The sequence below is a fragment of the Parus major genome, chromosome 2 (assembly GCF_001522545.3).
Source record: "Parus major isolate Abel chromosome 2, Parus_major1.1, whole genome shotgun sequence".
NCBI lineage: Eukaryota > Metazoa > Chordata > Aves > Passeriformes > Paridae > Parus > Parus major.
Genome location: NC_031769.1, coordinates 98,232,499 through 98,252,604, shown reverse-complemented (window position 1 = coordinate 98,252,604; position 20,106 = coordinate 98,232,499). Strand labels below are relative to the sequence as shown.

General features: G+C 37.9%; 1 protein-coding gene across 1 annotated transcript; it reads right to left on the bottom strand.

The window, feature by feature from the left end:
• Nucleotides 1-7,900: 7,900 nt before the first annotated feature.
• MC2R (melanocortin 2 receptor) lies at nucleotides 7,901-19,902 on the bottom strand. The gene is made up of 3 exons (XM_015651289.1): nucleotides 19,867-19,902; nucleotides 19,441-19,537; nucleotides 7,901-10,408 (listed from the first exon to the last, which is right to left on the bottom strand). Exon 3 carries the CDS (start codon nucleotides 10,265-10,267, stop codon nucleotides 9,296-9,298), a length of 972 nt encoding a protein of 323 aa, XP_015506775.1. The 5' UTR covers nucleotides 10,268-10,408; nucleotides 19,441-19,537; nucleotides 19,867-19,902; the 3' UTR covers nucleotides 7,901-9,295.
• Nucleotides 19,903-20,106: the final 204 nt, after the last annotated feature.

Sequence of the window (20,106 nt, the reverse complement as noted above, 5' to 3'; positions counted from 1 at the left end):
GCATAGAATAGGTCTTGAACGTGCACAGTATGATTTTTTAAAAAGTGATTTTTTAAAATGCAGCAAGATGTCTCTACTGTTGAGTAGAGAGATCTTAATAAAAAATAAATAGAATCCCTTAAATAAAAGGGATTCTAGTTAGTACAAGCAACCACAGATCCTTCAAAAGCCAAACATTTCAAAAATCAGAGTGCACTTCAGGTTGTTCACAGATTGCTAGGTTTGAAACGGGTATGTTAGAATTAAATCCCTTTTTTACCAATTATATACTGTTTTAAATTTAGTTCACAATATGCTGTCATTAGTCCTTTCTTGTTTCTTATTTCTTGGCTATTGTGCCATCCTCTTGCAACCCACAGTATCCTGGGTGCAGTGGTGGTGGACGTTTCTCCTGATCACTGCCAGCTCCTTTGCTCCGTGTCACCCACCCTATAGCTCTGGCTGCTGTGCTTTGCTGCAGAGCTCTGTGCACTTAGAGAGTCTGGCTTCTCCTACCAATATCCCCTCTCAGAACCTGCAGTGTGCTGCAGCTGCATCAGATTTGTCTTTTATGGAAAAAGCCTCTTCTCCCCACTGCTGTCCTAATTAATGAAGCTGTGTCCTGGGGACACAAACTCACAGACAAGGCAATCTGTGTTTCAGTCTGCTGTGGAGAAGCTGGGAACTGGTTGAGTGCACAAACCAGGCCAAGGATACCTTTCCAGGACTTACTCAGCAGATCTGAGCAAATATATTTTTTGGAAGAGATTCACCAATGGACAAAAAAGCATGCCTCAGCTTGAAATCAGTGTGAATAAAAGTAGGCTGAAGTAAAACCACTTTCATTTTCATGTTGCTTCATCTGTGACCCAAAAACACTGATATGAAAATATCATTAAGAGAACAGATGCATTTTTGAACTGCCAAATGCTATTTCTGGCTCTTATTTTAGGTACTAGTTTCAAAACATTGCCAGCTGGTATGGTAAATTCCTTAGGGGAAGGCTTTTTCATCAATATATCCAGAAGGGCTGGAGAAGCAGACTAACTTAATTCAGAAGACCTTTTGCCTCCCCCTCATTTCCTATCAGGTTGTCTCAGGAGAACATTTTCCAAACCCTTAAACTGAAAGATTGTGCTTCTTCAAAGCTAGCTGCAGGGAAGATGAGACAATTTCATATAATTATCTCTCTTTTTAGGGGAGAAATTCTCCATAACAGGCTTAGTGTAATACAAAGAGTCACCTGAGCTCGTGTGCATTTGCTTCCAAAGAAAACAGAAACAGCTGTAGGTCTTCCTGTTCCAGGCACCAAATTCCACCAAAGTCCTTTAGTTTGTTTAGCCCTCTTTTTTCACAGTACTGCCTTTTATTCAAACTTTCTGTTTCAAATATAAGACAAACATTTAAATAGACTACTGAATGTAAGTACAGATATTACCTTTGGTAATTTTAGTCATGTAAAAGCAAAGTTTTGCATTCATGCCTCAGTTGCTGGAATGACAATCAGCTGAGGAAAGTGAACTGTAAGATGCTTAGTTATAGAGTGGATGTAAAGCATATAATGCATGAGATATTTTTGAAACATCAACATCTGAAATTCAAATGACCTTGTGATATGTTTTAAATTTTAAATGACCGGGTTATTTTTAAATACCAGAAGCATCACGCTTAATCTGACTATATTATGACTGACCTCCAGACATTATACATTAACAGGGACCAGGATCATTATAGAGAATTTTATGATCGTGATTTAAGGAAGAAAATGAATATTTTTGAAAGGAAATGAAAAATAAATTAATAATTAGGCCATAAATCACAAACATCACCCCCGTTTACATTATAAATTCTTCAGGACCTGTTTTGATTTCCTTCCATGAGTTATGGTATCACTTTATTTACACATATACAAAGAAATAAGACTTCAAGGTGTCTTTGATCTCTAAATCAAATGGATGCATGCATTTTTGGTTGTTATTGCAAATGAGGAGAAAAAGCCATGTTCTGGACATCTCTGCTCATTTCACTCATTTCTGTTTGTCTGACCATGAATGTTACTTCTTTCATTTCTACTTCTCTCAGCTCCACACACTTCTTTCCAGCAATGCAAGATGAATAGGTCCTCTCCACCTGTTCCTTTCTCTCTTCTGTTTGCTTCCATGCTGTGCCATCCAGTCTTAGAAATGACTCTTTTCTCCCCTGCCCTTGTCTCTCCTAACATGATCTGGACTTTTCTGGCAATCTTTCCAGCTTGGGAATGCAGGGGCATCTCTGTGTAACGAGCTTTCTTGTGACCCTGATACTCTTGAGCCACCCAGACCAAACTTTCAGTAGAGACCCCTCGGTATAGAAAAAAGATGAACAATTGATTTTTCTCCTTTAACACTGTTATTTAAAAAAAATATTATTCTTCATCAACTCTTTTTCCTGGGCCTGTTCCCAGGCTTTTAACTGCCCCCAGTGCCAGTTTCTCTAATGGGAAACGCTGTCAGTCTCAGCCCCTTATTAACCAGCCAGCTCTTACTTGCAAGGCTGTGCTTCTTTTCACTGCCTGCTCACCCAGGAGCAAGCAGCTGCCTTTTATCCAAATCCCCCTTCTTTCAGAGGCTCTGCTGTGATCTGAGAGGAAGCCAAGTGCAGAGGAGAGCCCTGAGGCCTCCATCAGTTCCTCTTGGCTTGCCCTGTGACACAGGCTGCTGCCTACTGGGCTCTTTTCTCGCTCCCTTTTTTCCTCCTTGAACAGACTGGCAGTTAAGACAGGTTTAGCTGTCACATGGGATGATATGATTACCCAAATTACTTGGCAGTGGTTTCATTTCTCAAGTAAATGAAAAGGTAAGACTGTGGTCTGTGAGACTGAAATGGTGCATTAAGCAGCTCTGAAGATCACTTTTTAAAATTCAAGTGAAAGCTCAAACGCATATTTAGAATGATGGCTAATAATAATAATAATAATAATAATAATAATAATAATTATAATATATTTTGAAAGTGAATAGCTGCAGGAGTCTCTGGACCAGGAAGCTAGTTCTGAATTGGAAGACATCTACCCAAGACTTTCAGTGCCATAAAACCCTGAGACCAAATTTAAATTGTCAGGGACAACTAGCCAGAAAAACCTTTGTGATGGGATTTTAAAGGGGATGAAGACATTCTTTGCTGGTTTTAGAGGCAGCATTATACCTCATGGTGTTATTCTGACACCAAGACTTCCTGCAAGGCTGAATGCTCTCCTGATGTTTTAACACAGAGGCTCCTGAGAGGCTTTAGACACTGTGAAAGTGTTTTTTCATTGCTTGACCTTGTAACCACCAGGTCAGAGTCAGGGCCCTGCAGGGGCCATGGGACTCCTTTGGGGTCCATCAGGGCAATCTGATACATACAGCATAAATGTCAATCCGAGTGTCCACCTGGGCCATGTGCTCCATCTCCTCTATCCTTGGTTAGGGTGTCAGAGGGTGAGAAGCTGCTGATGGAGTAACTCCGTTCATTTACAAATGGTTTTCGACTAACTCGTCCCTTATCCAGACAGTTAATACAAAGTTTAGGGGTAGCAGTTCAAGGACTAAAGCTGTAATAAATGGTAGTGTAAAGATGATGATGAAGCAAAGGAATGTGGCATAACAAACCGATTTCATAGTCTAAATGTTAAAAAAAACTCCACAATTCTCAAAAGCAATAAGTAATTTTAGCTATTCACTAACCATTTGTACTCCAGATGGGTTATCCAGAACTATTTGATAGGTAATGGTCACTCATTAGACTATGTGTGACGGCTCAATAATCTGATTTTGTCTTATAGATGTGAGGAGATTTGAGGACACAAGAAAACTGCTTTCAGTGGACATGAAAAATTTTTGTTTAGTGGTCACACTCAGTTCTCCAGAATTGTACTTTAAGTAGTCCTCTTTGAATTGGAAGCTTACAACAGCATTGTGTCTTCTGAGAAATAACACTTCAAATAAAGCTGTATTAAAGTGCTATTGAATGATAAGAACGCAACAGGTAGCTCTCTGCTGAAATTACCTTGAGAGAATTAAAAAAACAGGCCCTACTTGGGTATAATTATTTTTGAATAAATGTAGAGTAAAATGTAAAAAGTGGGATTTTGTTTGAAAAACTGAAATTTTGTTCAGCTGATAGAAGTCCAAGGCACCTATTTTTCTGAAAGTGTTGTCCAGAACCATAATTCATTGGAACAAGATTTTTCTCACATAAATAAACTAACTCTAAACTGTATTTTCTCATGAACAAACTGTGTTTATCTTGCTAATTTGTGAACAAAATCAAATTGCAAGTTTGTCTCTCTCTCTGGCATACTGACTCTTCCAGTGGAATTAATTCCCCTGGGTGACTTTATCAGATTTGTTCACTTTATTCCTGAACACAATGTTCAGCTCAAAACAACAAAAAGAGGAAGAACTTTTCTTCTTTGGTTTTGCAGTAAGTGACTGGGAAATATTTTGTTGCCACAGGCATGTGGAGTTCTGTGGACAACTCCTGATGAAACATTGATTGTAGCATTGTCTGTGATTTTCAAAGAACTGGATGTTCCTTTCAGGCTTATTAGCTTCTGCTAGAATCTAAAATGAACTTTTTTTTTTTTTTAAAGCTAAGGTACAATTCTGCCTCCTGAACATTTGAAATTTTAAGCTGGGCAGATGAAGGGAAGTTCCAAAATCTGAGGTAAGTCTTCACTTTTACATGTTAATATATCAGGGGAGAATTTCAACATTCAGCACAATACGGATGACTTAAGTTTTAGCTTTTACATTTTCCAGATTCTGTACTGCATAGGTACATAACTCTGAACTTCACATAGAGTGCTATCAAGTTCTCTTCACAGTTTAGTAAGACAAAACAATCCTTTTCCAGCCTGTGAACCAAGGACACTGTTGCAGCTTCAGGCCCAAAAAGGTATAAACAACAACAAATTGAGGACAGCAATTTGGGAGGACGGGACTTCATGACCTGAAGCTGTAACTGGACAATTAACCCCAACATGTAAATGGACCAAAACTTATAAAAGTGTGAAAACCCATGACCTGTCATCCATCTTGGGTGTAGCCACAGCCAGGCTCCTTTAATCCCCAAGGTGTATCCTTTGAAGGCCTTTTTAATAAACACCTACTTTATTCCTTTAGCACTGTCTAGCTTCTTTCTAGGTAGTCTCTCAAGGCATCAATACAATGAAAGCTTCAAAAATCATGGCTTAAAGAATCTGTTCAAAAAGCAACACAGGTAAATATATGGAGACATTAGTATGTGAGACATAGAAACTTGCTTAGATACTGGACAACTAAAATGCAAGTCAAATTTACAGCCAGTTAGGAGATAATGTGTAGAGATTTACCTATCTGCTAGCATGCAAGAAATGCAGACAGACTGAAAAATTAAAATCTTTCTAGAAGCTTTTTTATTCAATTATATTTTGTGTTCTTCCTTACTCTTTCTTCCCAGAAAAAAAATATTTTCAAATTACTTCTCCATTTAATCATAACTAGTGCAAAATGAAAAAGAGTTTACATGTGTATTTTGAATTTTATATTAATTCCTAACACAACCCCCAGGCTCAGCTTGATATCTAATATTGTAGACACAGATTTCAACTGTACTGCAAATGCACAGGACCATTTATTACAAACTTACACAGTGAACATGGCAAATCCTGTTGTCTCTAACACAAATATGGAGAAAAATAAGCAGTTTTTGTAATTGCCAACCTATCTACCTTGAAGCCTTTTCCCAGTCTTGCTGCTTGTCTCTGTATTAGACACAGAGTATAACAGTAAGAGCCATCAAGTGTCTACGCCAATTTAAAGTCATAATCCTGAACTGTAAGTTTGGGTGCTGCTCAGGCATCATGACAGGAACAGATGTTTTGGGATATTAACTTGAGTGTATCCACAAATGAGTCAAGGTAGGCTACCAGAGAACAGACACTTCATTTCTTGTAAGACAAGGTGGGAACCAGTTCCAGACAGTGCTTGGATCTCATGACAATCTGAGATTCAATGTCAGCAACTGCAGAAATATTTTTAAGTCGAAGAAAGCAATGTGGGATAAAACCAACCAAAATCTTACTGCCTAGGTGTTCACTTCTTGTTTTAACAAGCTAGATGGAAAAAATTGTCACTGGTCCATGACCTGTATAACTGCATCTGCTCTGTGTTTTTCAGATAAATGGTGGCTGGAGGCTTGGGGATGGTGCTGGGAAAGGCAGTAGGATAGTTTGGAGAAGAGTGGGCAGATGGGTTACCAGAGAAAAGTTTGCTCTGCCATTGAAGGAGGCCTCAGAGGAGCATGATCAAAGGTGTGCCCACAGGATGGAATTCGTTTGGTGAGGTAGAAACCCAGATCCTCATTGCAAAGCAAAGTGATGGCAGTGCAGGGGACTGGTTTCTCTCTCCTGGGGTCTGTGAGTGACCACTGTCTCTTTCCCCTGTGCCTGGGGAAGCTACAAAGGGAGGCTGGCACCAGCTGGTCCCCGAAACACTCTTGTAGGTGAGGGCAGTCAGACGAGGGCTGAAGGCAGCCAGGCCTAACACACCTGCCAGGACTACCCTGAGCTGCCACTGGCTCAGGTGTGGTAGAAGAATGCAGTAGCTGGTGACACCAGCTGAGGTCTGCTGTAGCCATGAGATTGCCTGTTGCGGTGCATCTGTGTTCTTTGTGTTGTAAATATTATGTTCCCTTCAAGTGGTATGCTCTGTCACCCCCCAGCTCAGTTGGGTTTCCCCCAAGTTGTACCTGCCCAGGTGCCTGCCAATCCCTGTCACAGCCCTGCCTCCTCGCCCAGAATGTTCTCTGTCCCTTCCCCCTGGGGTGTCAATCCTGTGTTATGCCTTCCCCCTTGAGTGTCAATCCACCCTGATCCCTGACCCTTGTTCCAGTGAGTTCCCTGTCAATCCTCCCTTGTACCAACCCCAGGCTTGGACCTCCCCTTTGGGGTTGCCCTGAATCACGGTGCCCCAGTGGATTGTTCAGCTGCTTGTCAGTTTGTGTCCCCTACCTGTATTTTCCCATTTGTTGGAACTTTGTGAATCCCACCCTCTGATCCTCTCCTGAGTATTCCCTATTGATGAAGAGTTTGTAACCACCCCTGAACCACCCCCATATATAATCCCTGCGCACCTATGAGTTTTGCGCTTTGTCCCTCTCTGCTTCAGTGAGTAAACCAGTTCCTGGGCCCCATATAAAGAGTTTCCTCCTCAATCCTTGCCTCCACGTTCAGCACCAACTACCAGGATGTGCCATAGAGCAATAGCTCTAAGCTGCACTCCAGGTCATCCTTTTCCCAGAGTGTGTCCCACTCTTGGCATGGTGCCTTGGTGGTGGTGAGTTAGCCTGGGACTCAGGCACCGCATCACTTGTTCATCCCCAGCTTTCAGAGGGATACCTTTCCAAGCCCTAACTGCCAGCATCTCCATGAGAAGAGTCCTTATCAAAGCCCTTCATCTAGAATTTCAATAATTTCTTTAACTGCTGAATTTTAGACTTTGACATGGGTCTCTCTTGAATGTTCCTCATTGTGAGGTTAGATGTTCAGGGTTTTCTTTAATGATCATTTATGCCTGTTTAGATGTTATGAGGTATGAATCATTTTATGGTATGAATCACTTAAATTTGGACATCTCATTGTGAATGTGGAGTCTTTGCATGGGTAGGGCTAGAGTGGGCTCCCTTATAAGACACAGATACTTCTAACATGGTGGAGGCTACTTACCTTTCTTAAATATATCTGCTTTAGGGAAACAGATGGAAAATAATTTTTTGAGGGAATGTACATTTGACTGATAATTCATGCATTGCAGAGTTAATATAAGAGCTTCCTTAATCACAATTTTATGTCCAATATTTTTTATCATTTTAAAGTTCATAATTCGTGAGCACAGGGCACTGCAGTACTGTAGATGTCTTGTTTTGGTTTTTCTTTAATGTGTTTATTCTTTTTTCCCAGCAATTCTAACAGTCATTTCTTGCTGTGCAGCTTTACATTTATTCTGCTTCTCAATTGAAATGAAAAAATTCTTATTAAAATAGAATGTGTGACTATATCTGAGTTTCCTCCTAAACTTGTATTTTATAGATGAATTTTTTTTTTCAATAAATGCATAGGTTTGAAAAATTTTCATTTTAGTATCTCTTTTCTAATTTATTTTCATAATTTTATAGAGGCTTTCAGGTTTGTTGTCCCTTATTCAACCCAAGATAATCTGAATTTGTATGATTTTTTCCATATTCCATAATCTTGAAATTCTCTTACTACTCCTCTCTGGCACAGCTGGAATGACTTCCTTGAATTATTGTGAGGTTAATTCCTCTCCATATGCTCTGGACTGCTTCAGGCTGTTCTGCTGTTGAAAGCCATTCTGCTTTTAACTTCTGTGAGTTCTGTATTATTTTGCAGGAACAATTCAAAATCTTCTCACAAGGGTTTTTAAATTACAACCAGCTTTGTAGCATCCTTCCAGGCAGGCCAGTTGCTTCCTTACCCAGCTGACTGACTTCCTTGGTAGTGTTTGAATTTTATCTCTGGTCTTACTTTTTTTGAATTCTTTGTTGTAGCATGTCATGGTCGAATCAAAGTGCTTTTACTGTCTGTGGAGCTTATTATTGTTAGTCCAGACGTGGCCTAGGGGTTTTAAAATTCAAACCCAGTCTTTGCTGGCAAGACAACTTTATATTAGAAATAACTCTTCAGTAACTAAAAATGTATTTTAAATGAAAACACCATAGTCTTTTGGACTTACACTCAAAAAGTAGCTTTTGAAACTTACAGATCAGTAATTGCATGATTTTAAGGAGACTGGATGTTAAAGAAGAGTCTTGAGCTTGCTTCTTCAGCAAAATCACATGTCCATGTTTTCTCCTTATAACCATATACTTTGATACAAATGCACAGTTTAGAAACAAATGTTCAATTCATTGCAATTTAAACAACAGAATTATAAAGTAGTATATGCATTGAATTGAAATTATTGATACAAAATGAATTGGCTCATATCTGGGGTAATGCAACATTTTAGTTTGGATTTTTCTGTAATGACAAAAGATAATTAAGACATTTTTTTTTTTTTTTCCTTGCTTGAAAATTACAATCATGATTAGCTTAGTTTGGAGATCTAGTTGACAAATATTTGTGTCCTTACTTATTTTTTATTCATTCTGTGGTAACACTCTGAAAAATCACTGGCAGTATACTACAAGCATAGTATTACTTCGGGTGTAGTTGTTGGTATTTTCAATTCTGCACACTGATGTTGCATAGCACCCCCAAAAATGCTTTTATAATTTTCATTTTTGGATGAAGTGTTCACCAGTTGCAGTTTGACCTGGAACAGTAGAACATCTTCTTAAATGTACTCCGCAGTTCTGGGCTTCGGAATGCAAAAATCATAGGGTTGATGATGGCATTGCACATTATGAGTGTCCCATTCACGTGGAAAATGGACATGTAGCAGGCACAGTATGGGTTATGCGGGCAAAACCTTGCTAAGAGGATGTGAAGAACAAAGGGGGCCCAACAGCAAAGGAAAACTCCAAGAAAAATAGTCAGTGTAATCGCGCCTTTCATGTTAGTTCTGTGATGGACGGTGCTGCTGGGCAGTGAGGCAATTTTTTTGGCGTGAGATCGAGCCAGGAGGAACATGTGGACGTAGAGGCAGAGTATGAAAAACATCATCAAAGGGAAGAGGATGGTGAAGGGAATGACTGTTGCTGCTTCGTAGGAGAAGAGGGCAATGGCAACGCTGCTGCCGGCACAGAACGCCCAAATGATTGCCAAGATAGCCAAGGCCCTCCTCAGAGTCATGATATTGTGGTACCGCAAAGCGTAGAAGATCGTGATGTACCTATCTGCTGCAATAGCTAGCAAGCTGAAAATAGACCCCAGCAAAGACAGAATGAACATGGAATCCATGGCATCATCCAGTTTTTTCTCAAAGTCTCCGTGACGTTTCAGATATCCCATTTTGCATAAGATGATAAAGATGTTCTCCAGAGTTTTGTACAAGCTGCCCAACATGTCTGAAATGGCTAAGCTGCAAATGAAGAAGTACATGGGCAAGTGTAAATTCTTATTTCTAACAACAGCAATGAGGATAAGTAGATTTTCCAGTATCCCAGCAGCAGCAACAGTGAAAAAAACTTCCTCTGGCACCACAACCTGGGTGCAGTCAGTGATATTTAATGAAAAATCACTTATGTTTTCAAGGGATGGAATGCTTGTCTGCCCGAGTTGTTTGATTAAGTCCAGAGGTCTCTCAGTACTCATTCTTCTAGTCATGGAAGAGTCTGGGTTGCTTCTTTTTCAGGTTTGGCTTTATTCTGAAGCTGACCTGTCAATCAGACCATTCTTCGTTTGATCAAGGCTCTCTCCTTCATCTGGAGCAATTTCAAGACTTAACTGAAATGTTTGGAATTTCTCCTGCAATAAAACATGAAGAAACATAAATATCAAGAAGAAATTCACCACATATATGAGATAAAAATAGATATTTGAAGAGTATCATCCATTGCAGTTTAAAGCACGTGTATAATCACCATAGAGAGAAACAATTGGATGAAATAAGATCTGTTCACTGAACCTCAAAGAAAATCAAACTGTAAATTCTGTTTTAGCTTCAAAGCAATTTTAAAAAAATACATGTAATTTTCTTCACTAATGTGTCCCCCACATTTACTGAAACTAATTCAACAGACTTCAAGGGTTTGGCAATCTTTACTGTCCCAGCTGTTTGCTTTGAGAAAGCCTGGCAGTTCTCACAAGATTTTCAGTATTATTAGACACAAATAAAACTAATGCCAAGATAAACTCTTGTCCAGAACAATAACATGTTTACCTCCACAATGTTGATGGTACAGTAACATGCCTTCCATTTAGATGTAAACATTTGTAAATATTGATGTATTTTGAGGCATATTAGATACTAGTGAGAGGCTTCCTTTTCATTTAGATAGAAACTCTCTTTTGATTCCATGAACATATTTCTAAGATCCAAAGTACAAACCTTTTCTTGTCTGTATTTTACAACTATCTAAAACCCCAAATAATTTATTTCAGCACTGAGATGATTTTATGCTTTCTCCATAATGATTCTGATCTAAATTACATCCAAGCATATAGGAATCTTCCCAAAGGAATAGAATTTTTACTCCTTTCGTTAATGTATAAATTGATACTAATTTAGTTTGGATATGACCCATAATAAGAAAAAGTTTTTCTTGTCATCTTCATAGCCAGTCTTGGGAAACATAGATGCAGTTTTGGTATTTAAAAAGTCCCCTTTTTTAAAGATATATTTTTACTGAAAGGGTTGTCAAGCACTGTAACAGGCTGTCCAGAGAAGTGGTTGAGTCACCATCTCATGAGGTATTTAAATGATGTATGGATGTGACTTTTAGGGGCATGGTTTAGTGGTGGACTTGGCAATGCTGGGTTAATGGTTGGACTCAGTGAACTTAAAGGCCTTTTCTAGCCTAAATGAATCTAAAATTTCATGATTTCTCTCTGTTTTAAAGTTTAAACCAGCTTTCTTTGACACTTTCATATCAGTAAATCTAGAAATTCCATTGGACATTAGTTCACAATCAGGGTTGCTGAATACTATAACACACAATTACTGTTTCAAAGGGGGAAGTCAAAATTAATTATTTTGTATACAAACAAGACTCGGAGCATGAGCCATCTCAAATTTGATGAAACAAGATCACTTAAGAAAAGCATTCAGGAGGGTATCCATACATATCTGAAAACATAGGCTGTGTAGTGGACAAAATGAACTGTATTGCACTGCATCACGTGTGGACATTCCCAAAGATAATTAGGCCAACATCTGTCAGTATGTCATGGAAGGAATTACTAACGAGAGTAAGAAACCTGACAATGTCTTTGCAATGATACGTTTTTCTCACCTGGAGCTACTGTCACAGTTAAGTTTAATGATTTCTAATCTAGCACTCTGTTAACAATTTTCACTCTTTATAGGAAGTCAGCACAGAAACTTCAGACAAAACTTCAATAGGATTTAAACAGGAGAATCAGCTGGCAAATATATTTATTAAGCGGCTATTTTCTCAAAACTGGTTTTCAAGAATGCTTCTTTGCTGATATAGTCATATTGCTGAAATAATCTACCTTAAAAACATGAAGTTTCCTTCACTGAAAAGATATATTATTATGAATGGCATGGTATATTACATCTGCTACTTATAATTTTACAGTAACTTTGTATTAAGCTGAAAACAGAGAATTTATAAGGGTTTTGGAGCATTTACAGTAAACTGAATAATTGCATCACTTAACGTTGTTTTCCAAGAATTAATAGTAAAAAAGACCATCTTGTTTCAGAGATTCTCATTTCAGCATGTATACATGGGTATTGCACACTATTCTATTAGAGTTCCATCACAGTTCTTGTCAAGTATCTCCTTTTCTGATGCTTCAGCGTGGTGCACAGTCATATTTCAGCCTCAGCTATTCCAGAGAGAAATACCTGTGTATACAGTGTTTTACATGGGTTATAAATCCAGTGCTTGATCTGCAAAACAGACATTATTTCATACATCTGCAGGAAGTTCCACAGTTACAGGATTCTTTTCACTGCTACTAATCTACCAGATAGTGTGCATTAAGTAGTTTAGTGGTGTAGATTTACCAGATTTTTCTTTTGCAGGTACCTGCAAAATCAACCTTTCCCATCTAGTGTTTACATTTCAGAGCTATTAAAAATAGGACACAATGATTTAAAAATAAAAAACCCCAACCCTGCCATGTAGAACAATTCTGGTTTTCCTGTCAATCAATAGCTGAATTATTTGGATTTTAACTTTTTTGAGGTCATTCATGGTCTAAGAATAAGTCTGCCTGACTCTAGCAACAATTGTAAAACAGTCAAACAGCAGTAAATGACAATGAAAGACTCTTAAAATCTTAAATACATTTGTATAACAAAACCATCAAAATATTCAACCCGTTCTTGTTTCAGTTAGGTTCTGAATGGAGAAATCAACAGCTCAGTAACACTGGATATTCAGAAACATTATTTATCTAGCAGGAGGCAGTCTCCCGAGCTGATATAATGGGCAATGAGCTGATGGCAGTAGTAAAGATACTAAAAATGCATATATTTGTAGTAATATCATCAATTTTGATTTTTTTGGTAGCTATCTAAAGGATGATGAAGCACCAAACTGGGAGAAAGGAAGCCAGGACCAGAAACTATACTGACAATATTGTACAAACTTAGGAAACAAATCGAAATCAGATTACCTGACAATGGTAATCACCATGATTACGGTATGGCTCCTTAGGATGCTCTTATTAACTTGGAAGGTGTGTTTGCACTGGTTTATATTACACAGCTAAAAGCCAGCCCCAGTACTTCAGCTTGTGGCAAGGCTGAGAATACCTTTGAGGATGCTGGGAACTCCCAGAGCTCCAGAGCATTAGCCTTGGGCACAAATCATAACTCTCTCCTGTGTGTCCTGTGCCCACTGATAACTAAAATACAAATTTCTCCTCCGTAGAAATACAATGACTTAGCATCTAAAAGGTATGGGGATAATAGGTTTGCTCTTGATTTTTTTTTTTTTAATTGGATACAAATTAATTCACTGAATAAACAAACAACACATTTCCCTCAATGCCAAAATATTAAATAAACTGGCCAGGTCAGCTGCAATAGCAATAAAAGTAATTTCAGCTGTGAGCTGTAATGAGAAGACATAGTTAAAAAATTATATACCTTCAATATGGTATAATTTCCCAGGGGCTTTTTTTTTTTTCCCCCATCTATTATTGTTTTAATATGAAACCATACTGCCCTTTGTCATAGAGACCCCAAGATGTATTTACTCTCTAAATAGTGCCAGTAAATAAAACCTGAAAGGGTACTGAGTAGTCTCTTCAGCTTTAGGACTGCACAAAACAGCTGTGATAATGAGCCAGTTATGTAGAGGCAATGATTTCTTTCCAGAACCATGAAATGTATGAATTCCTGGTTTTATGTATCTAATTTTTTTGAGAAAAAAATGTAATTTAGAAGGAATGGAACAGAATAAGTGGTTTGTATATCAGACACTGTATATACAGTATATTTCACAACCCACTCAGTGTATACATAGGTGCTTATTTGTCACTAGCAATGCCATAACCTTCCCTCAATCCCCAAAAGTCTCCAATGTATTAGCACTTCCAATGTCTTTATCTCTATCCAGCTCCAAAGCTTTATCATCAGGATAATCTGTTCAGTTTGGCTCCCCTTTTAAAGCCTCGTCCTAGTGGAACATGAATCCCTTGTGAGGTGGTTGGACAAGCTGTGTGTGACAGGTTATGCTCCTGGTGCAGCTTAGAATGACCTCCTTTGCCCAAAAATGCCAGCCAAATATCCACAGATGGGAGCAAGGTATTTTTTCAGTCACTTGCATTCAAGCTACTGCAATTTTGTATCAAGATGCATTTGACAAAAAGCTATGGAGAAATAGCTTTTCCCTTGTTTCTAGCTTTTCTGGGAGTACCAGGCATTTAAGAAGGAACCAAGCCACTCTAAAACATGGATGTGGAGGCTTAGTTTTTTAAAGCTGTAAAACCAGAAAAATGGCAATTTTTTTTTCTCTTCTTTTGTCTTTAGTAGCTGGACAGTAGCTTTCACGGGGGCAAGGACTGGACCTGTTAATAGGCAGGTCAGTTATGAGGACAGGATGATCCCTACGTGTGCTAATGGGAATTTCTTTTTGTCTGCCAGCCTGGCTTAACCCTGAACAAGAAAGTAAGTGAAAAAACACATCAAGCCTGAAACTGCCTTGCCCTGCACATTGTATGGTTCTTTACAGTCATTAGAAGTAACTGTCCAAGGAATTACTCTAAAAAATACAGACTCCTAAGGGCCCTGTCAGCTTCTCTACTTCCTGCAGCTTTTCTGTCTGTCTCAAATGAAAATATCTCACCCACTTCGAGGTTGACTATACTTAAGGTACCTCAGCATGGCCTGTATGAGAAAACCCCAAACAAGAGATCTGCCTGTTTGTGGAACAGTAGCAGATCATAAGTGAAACATCCTCAGCTGTAACTGTTAAACTCTTGAAGGAAAGAGTTTCCTCAAATGACCTCGATTTTAAATCTCTCACCATTTATTAAGCAGACCCAAATGGTGCAGGAAGGATGCAAGAAAGTTGCTAAAATTTAGTGGCAGCACAGTTCTTTGATATTGTCTAAGTATTGTTCCTTTGTTTGGGAATCCTCCTGAAAGCATTGGTAACTGTAACTCCCATCAGTAACTGAGATGGTAAAAAGGTGCACATCTGATACTTTCATATAAAACTAAGAAAGTCTATATTTTAAAATAGGCATTATATGTTAAAAAGTTTGTTTGGCAGACACTGAACAAAAGAGTGGCTGTGATCACACAAGAGTGAGAGCATTAATTTCCATCCTTCAGAAATCATAATTTTTCACTTCCAAATGTGAAATGTCCCAGTTGCTGGCATTGAGAAGGAACAGAATGATCTCTTTCAGGGAAGGTCTTTCAGAAACACGAGTTTCCCCTGCTTAGTGCTGTAGGTACAGGAAAAAAAGAGCCACGTGGTCACATTTCATTGTTCAGTTGCTAGAACTTGTATCTTATCATCGAAGTAAATGTATTTCATATGAAAAACCAGTTTATACCAGAATACAGTACTGGTGGATTTGATAGAATATTTTTCCTTCTAAGTATTTTTATCTTTTTTTTTCCTTAATATTTTAAAATTGCAGTGTAGGTAAAACAGTATCAAATAAGGGTATGCTAAAACAGTGAGGAAAATTTGAGATGCTATGATACTTGGATCTTCATCACAATCTTTTGGAATTTTATTAACAACTGCAATTAATATCCATGCTGTATTAGGTAATTTATCCTTTTGCTTTGATCTCCCTCTAGTGTTCAAGAAAATAGAGTTATCTGGGTATTAATGCCTGATGAAAGCTATTCTGATTTTTCATGAGCGGGCATTATATAACGTTGTGTTGCCTAATTTTGAGTTCATGAACTGTCATCAGACCTAGATAAACGTTTTTTTGTATAAGGATGTTCACTGCCATAGGTCTTGGTGATATACTGCACCAGGATAGTGAGTATATGTCCCATATGATTACAATGTTGCTACTTTCTTAGAAGTAACTTTACATTAATAGAGATGGCACTTACTGAAGAAAAGAGCAAGTAGCAAAAGACGGAAGTGCATATGTATACAAGATAAATACATTTAAAAAATACTGTTGTATCTAAAGCTATACCTAAAGCAATTGGGTTAACTACTAGCAAAATTTCACTCACATAGCTGTGACTTCCTTTTAAAAATAATTTCTAGAGTGAAATTAGGTGAAAATCATATTTGCTGGAATTTTAAATGTTAGACATGTGTATATGTTGAACAGACTTCTTTTTTTCCTGACTTTGAAAACTGCATAAGAACATTTTCTGACCAACTCATAAACTGAACAGACTGGAGATCTTGTGAAAATTACCGCTGAAAAAAAAATTGAGTGTTTGGTTTACTTATGGATATTTCTTTTTCCTTTAAGATCAACATCAATGTAACACAATTATGTGTTTATGAATGAGGAAAAATCAGGAAAGAATTTCATATTCATATTTAAGGTTAGGTATATTCACTATTGGCATGATTTTGTTGGGGGAAAAAAAAAAAAAGCAATAAAGCATCTAAGCTATGCAGAAACAAGCTGGCCAGGACTACTTCTCTCTCTATCATGTGAGTATAGCTTCATGCAAAACATGCATAGCTCTGGGTGTTCCAACAAAGATACTGGAATCAGGAACAGTAAAAAGGACTAAAGAAAGATGGACTGAGTTTATAATATCCTTAACAAAATAAATCTTTGCAGTAGCAGAGAGGAAAAAGCAGTTATTTAGGGTGATTATGAATGAAATAGAAAAACCATTAAAATGGGAGTGAGAAAAAGAAATTAAACCTGAAACCCCAAGAAGCATTTTATGATCAACTCCTTGCGACAGTATCATTTTCCACATACAATTTCTGAGTCTGTAAGCTGTGCTATTAGCTGAAGTACCTGGAACTAACAAAAGCTGCATGAAATGTTGGAGGTTATGTAAAGACTCTTGCTTTGTCACGAGGCATAAGCACAGAGTGTCCACTAAGTCATTAGTGGACCTTATTTCACAAAGCTGTTAGTGAAATCGTCTTCTTCATATCAAGTATGTGGACAATTTATTGAAAACGAGAAACCTATAGAGATTAAAACTAGGACCTGTAGAAATCAAGGGCTGTAAACGCATTAATGTGCCTCTGACTGGTTTTGCCTCCTATTTCAGTAGTTACATTTTGGAGCAGCCCTCCCACCGGTGTTGACAACACACTGTGCCCTGGGGAGGAAGAACTTCTGCAAATCATTTAATACACAGCTGTCAGGGAAGGGAGTGAAGTTGCAGTGAAGGTTTCCCTTGTCTTTGCTGTATACATCACAATATATGTGATCATAAGAGTTGTTTTTTTTTCTGAAACATGTGGAGCCTCACTCTCTGAAAAGCTTCTGTTGCTTTATAAATTTGAGATACACTAAGAAATGCAACTATTGTGGCACACTAAGAAATACAATAATTATTAGTCAGTTGTATATTTTAACAACATAATCTACCTAAACAAAAAACCCCAAAAAGACCAAACCAAACTAAACTTGCTGTGCCTGACGCAGGTAATTGCTTTGGAAGTGATGTACTTAAAACCTTTGGTCACATCCTTCACCCTCAGATCAGTCTCAAGCCATTGGAGTGACTTGGTGACAAGCTACACTGGTAGAAACTAAGTATGTTTCTTTATTAAGATTGTAATGGAAAGATTCATGTTTCTTTGAAACACTAGTTACTAGTGTCCCAGACTTTGTGGTTGGCTTTTATTACACTATTCTGTCCTTTCTGTTTTCAGAATAAATTAATTTTAAGCCTGTAAAGCTGTAAATTTCTACAAAGAATGAAAAATGATATTGGATTTGAACACAGGGCAAATAGTTCTTTGGTATCTTTGTAAAATCATCAAGAGGCCTTCAAGTGACATTTCTGGAGGCCATTGCTCTGTTCTTACACTTTCCAGTAAATCACTGTTTGCCATTAATAATGCCATCACAGAAATGTTGCCAACAAGCATTAAAGAAATCTCCTTTACAGAAAAGCATTAACCATTTCTTGAAAGAGAAGTCCCGTGTTTCTGCTCTAAAGAAAGAAGCACTCCTAGCTGCTCTTGTAGGAGCCATCCATCTTTTTCTCTGGCTGTGTTTGCTCCAGTAGTTGCAAACAAAGTAACAGTCAAAGTAGAAAGTATCATTAGAGTAATCGTTAATATTTTTAAATGACAGTAAACAAGAGTGTGGGTTTATCGCATGTAGCTTGCTGTTTAAATGCATTATCTTACAGTATGTATTAGGTATGTCTTATTGAAAAAAAAAAAAAAAAAGCAAAAATACCAAAAATACAGCATCTTCTTTCCTGAGAGTTACTTAAAAGTGCCATTGTGCTTTTTGTCTTTCTACTGAACAAATATATTTACATCCATTTATGCTAAAAAGCAAAATTAGTGAAAAGATGATGATTAAAAGATTAATTCAATAGATGGTAATTTTCTCTGGAATGAGGTCAGGGTGTAGAAAATACCTCTTTTAGATTTGTCTTTTCAGAGCCATCTTCATTCCATATGCCTAGGAGGGAGAATGAGTAGTAAAACAAGTGGAAGGACTCAAATCTGAATTATCCAAACCTGTAAAAAACTAATTGCATTTGGAGTAGTGGCCACATAAAGCTTTAGTCTGGTTACATGTTGGCATTCAGAGCTGCCATGGCTTCTGCTATAGGTGGAAGTAGACAAAATCTCATTGCAAAAGGTGTGCTGTCATCCAAAACCACCTCTGGAGAGGTGTGGGAGATTTATGAAGATACCTCAGATTAAGTAATTTCACCTTGTCTTTCCTATGCACTAGCATGTGGAACCCCTATGGCAATGATGCTGTGGCAAAACAGGTATTTCCACTTTTGCAAAGGAATAATGGAACTACATGTATATATAGGAGATGTATATGTGTGAGTGCATGTGGTGAAATTTGTCTTTTGCTTCTGATCTGAAATAATTAACAGGGAAAGTCGAAGGATAAATAATCAGTTCATGTATCTACAACAGCGTGTGTTAAGCAGAGAAATTTACGCTGCCCTCATTTGTGGTTATCTGCTTCAAGGCAGAGACTGCTGCTGTTTTCTGTCTTCCTCTCCTGTGTGCTGCAGACTGACAAAGGATTAAGTATCTAAAAGTATTGGCAATTAGAGTGCAGCAAACGACACAGTCGTCTGAGACATCTGTATTGTCAGGTAGATCGATGGAATTATTCAACACTTGAACTTGAGCAAGTGAGAACAGAATTTGGTCTCACTGAACAGAGCGAATAAAACAAAACAGTACCTGGCGGTAGCTCTCCTTAGATAATTCCCAGTCCAGACCCAGAAGAATAATCATTGATGACCAGCTAGAAAGTCTCTGAGGGATGTGTGGCTTCTGGCTGATGCAGTGAAAAGAACAAACAAAACAAAGTTGAAGCAGGAAAAACAGTATACAAAAAATAAGAAACATTTGAATAGAAGTTTTCCTACTATGTAACTTAACTACTATAACTTCTTCCATTGGTAAAGAGGATAATCTTACTCAGTCTTCATACAAGAGGCATAAAACTGCTGCCAAAATTTTTGCTTTAAAGAAGGATTGTAAGATGAAAGGTTCTAGGGAACATTAGGAAATATGGCACTTCATTCCACAATAACATTGCACGTTTCACTAATTTCTCCAAGGAGGCTTTCTGACATTAGATACATGTAGTAAACCTCCACTTACCTACTAATGAAACCACTTGTGAGTCAGTTTACTGGTAGCTCTGGGAGCAGGATTATTTATAAAGGAATTGAAGCCAACGCTGTCTTTGCGTAAGGGAAAGATTGGAACATCTAAATCAAAGAGGATGACAGTTGTTTCATTGGCATAACCTTGAGTTAGGATCTCTTTAAATCATTCACTGTCTGTTGAAACATTTATAATAAAAAAAAAGAAAAACCTTCCCAATCAAAGTAAAAATAT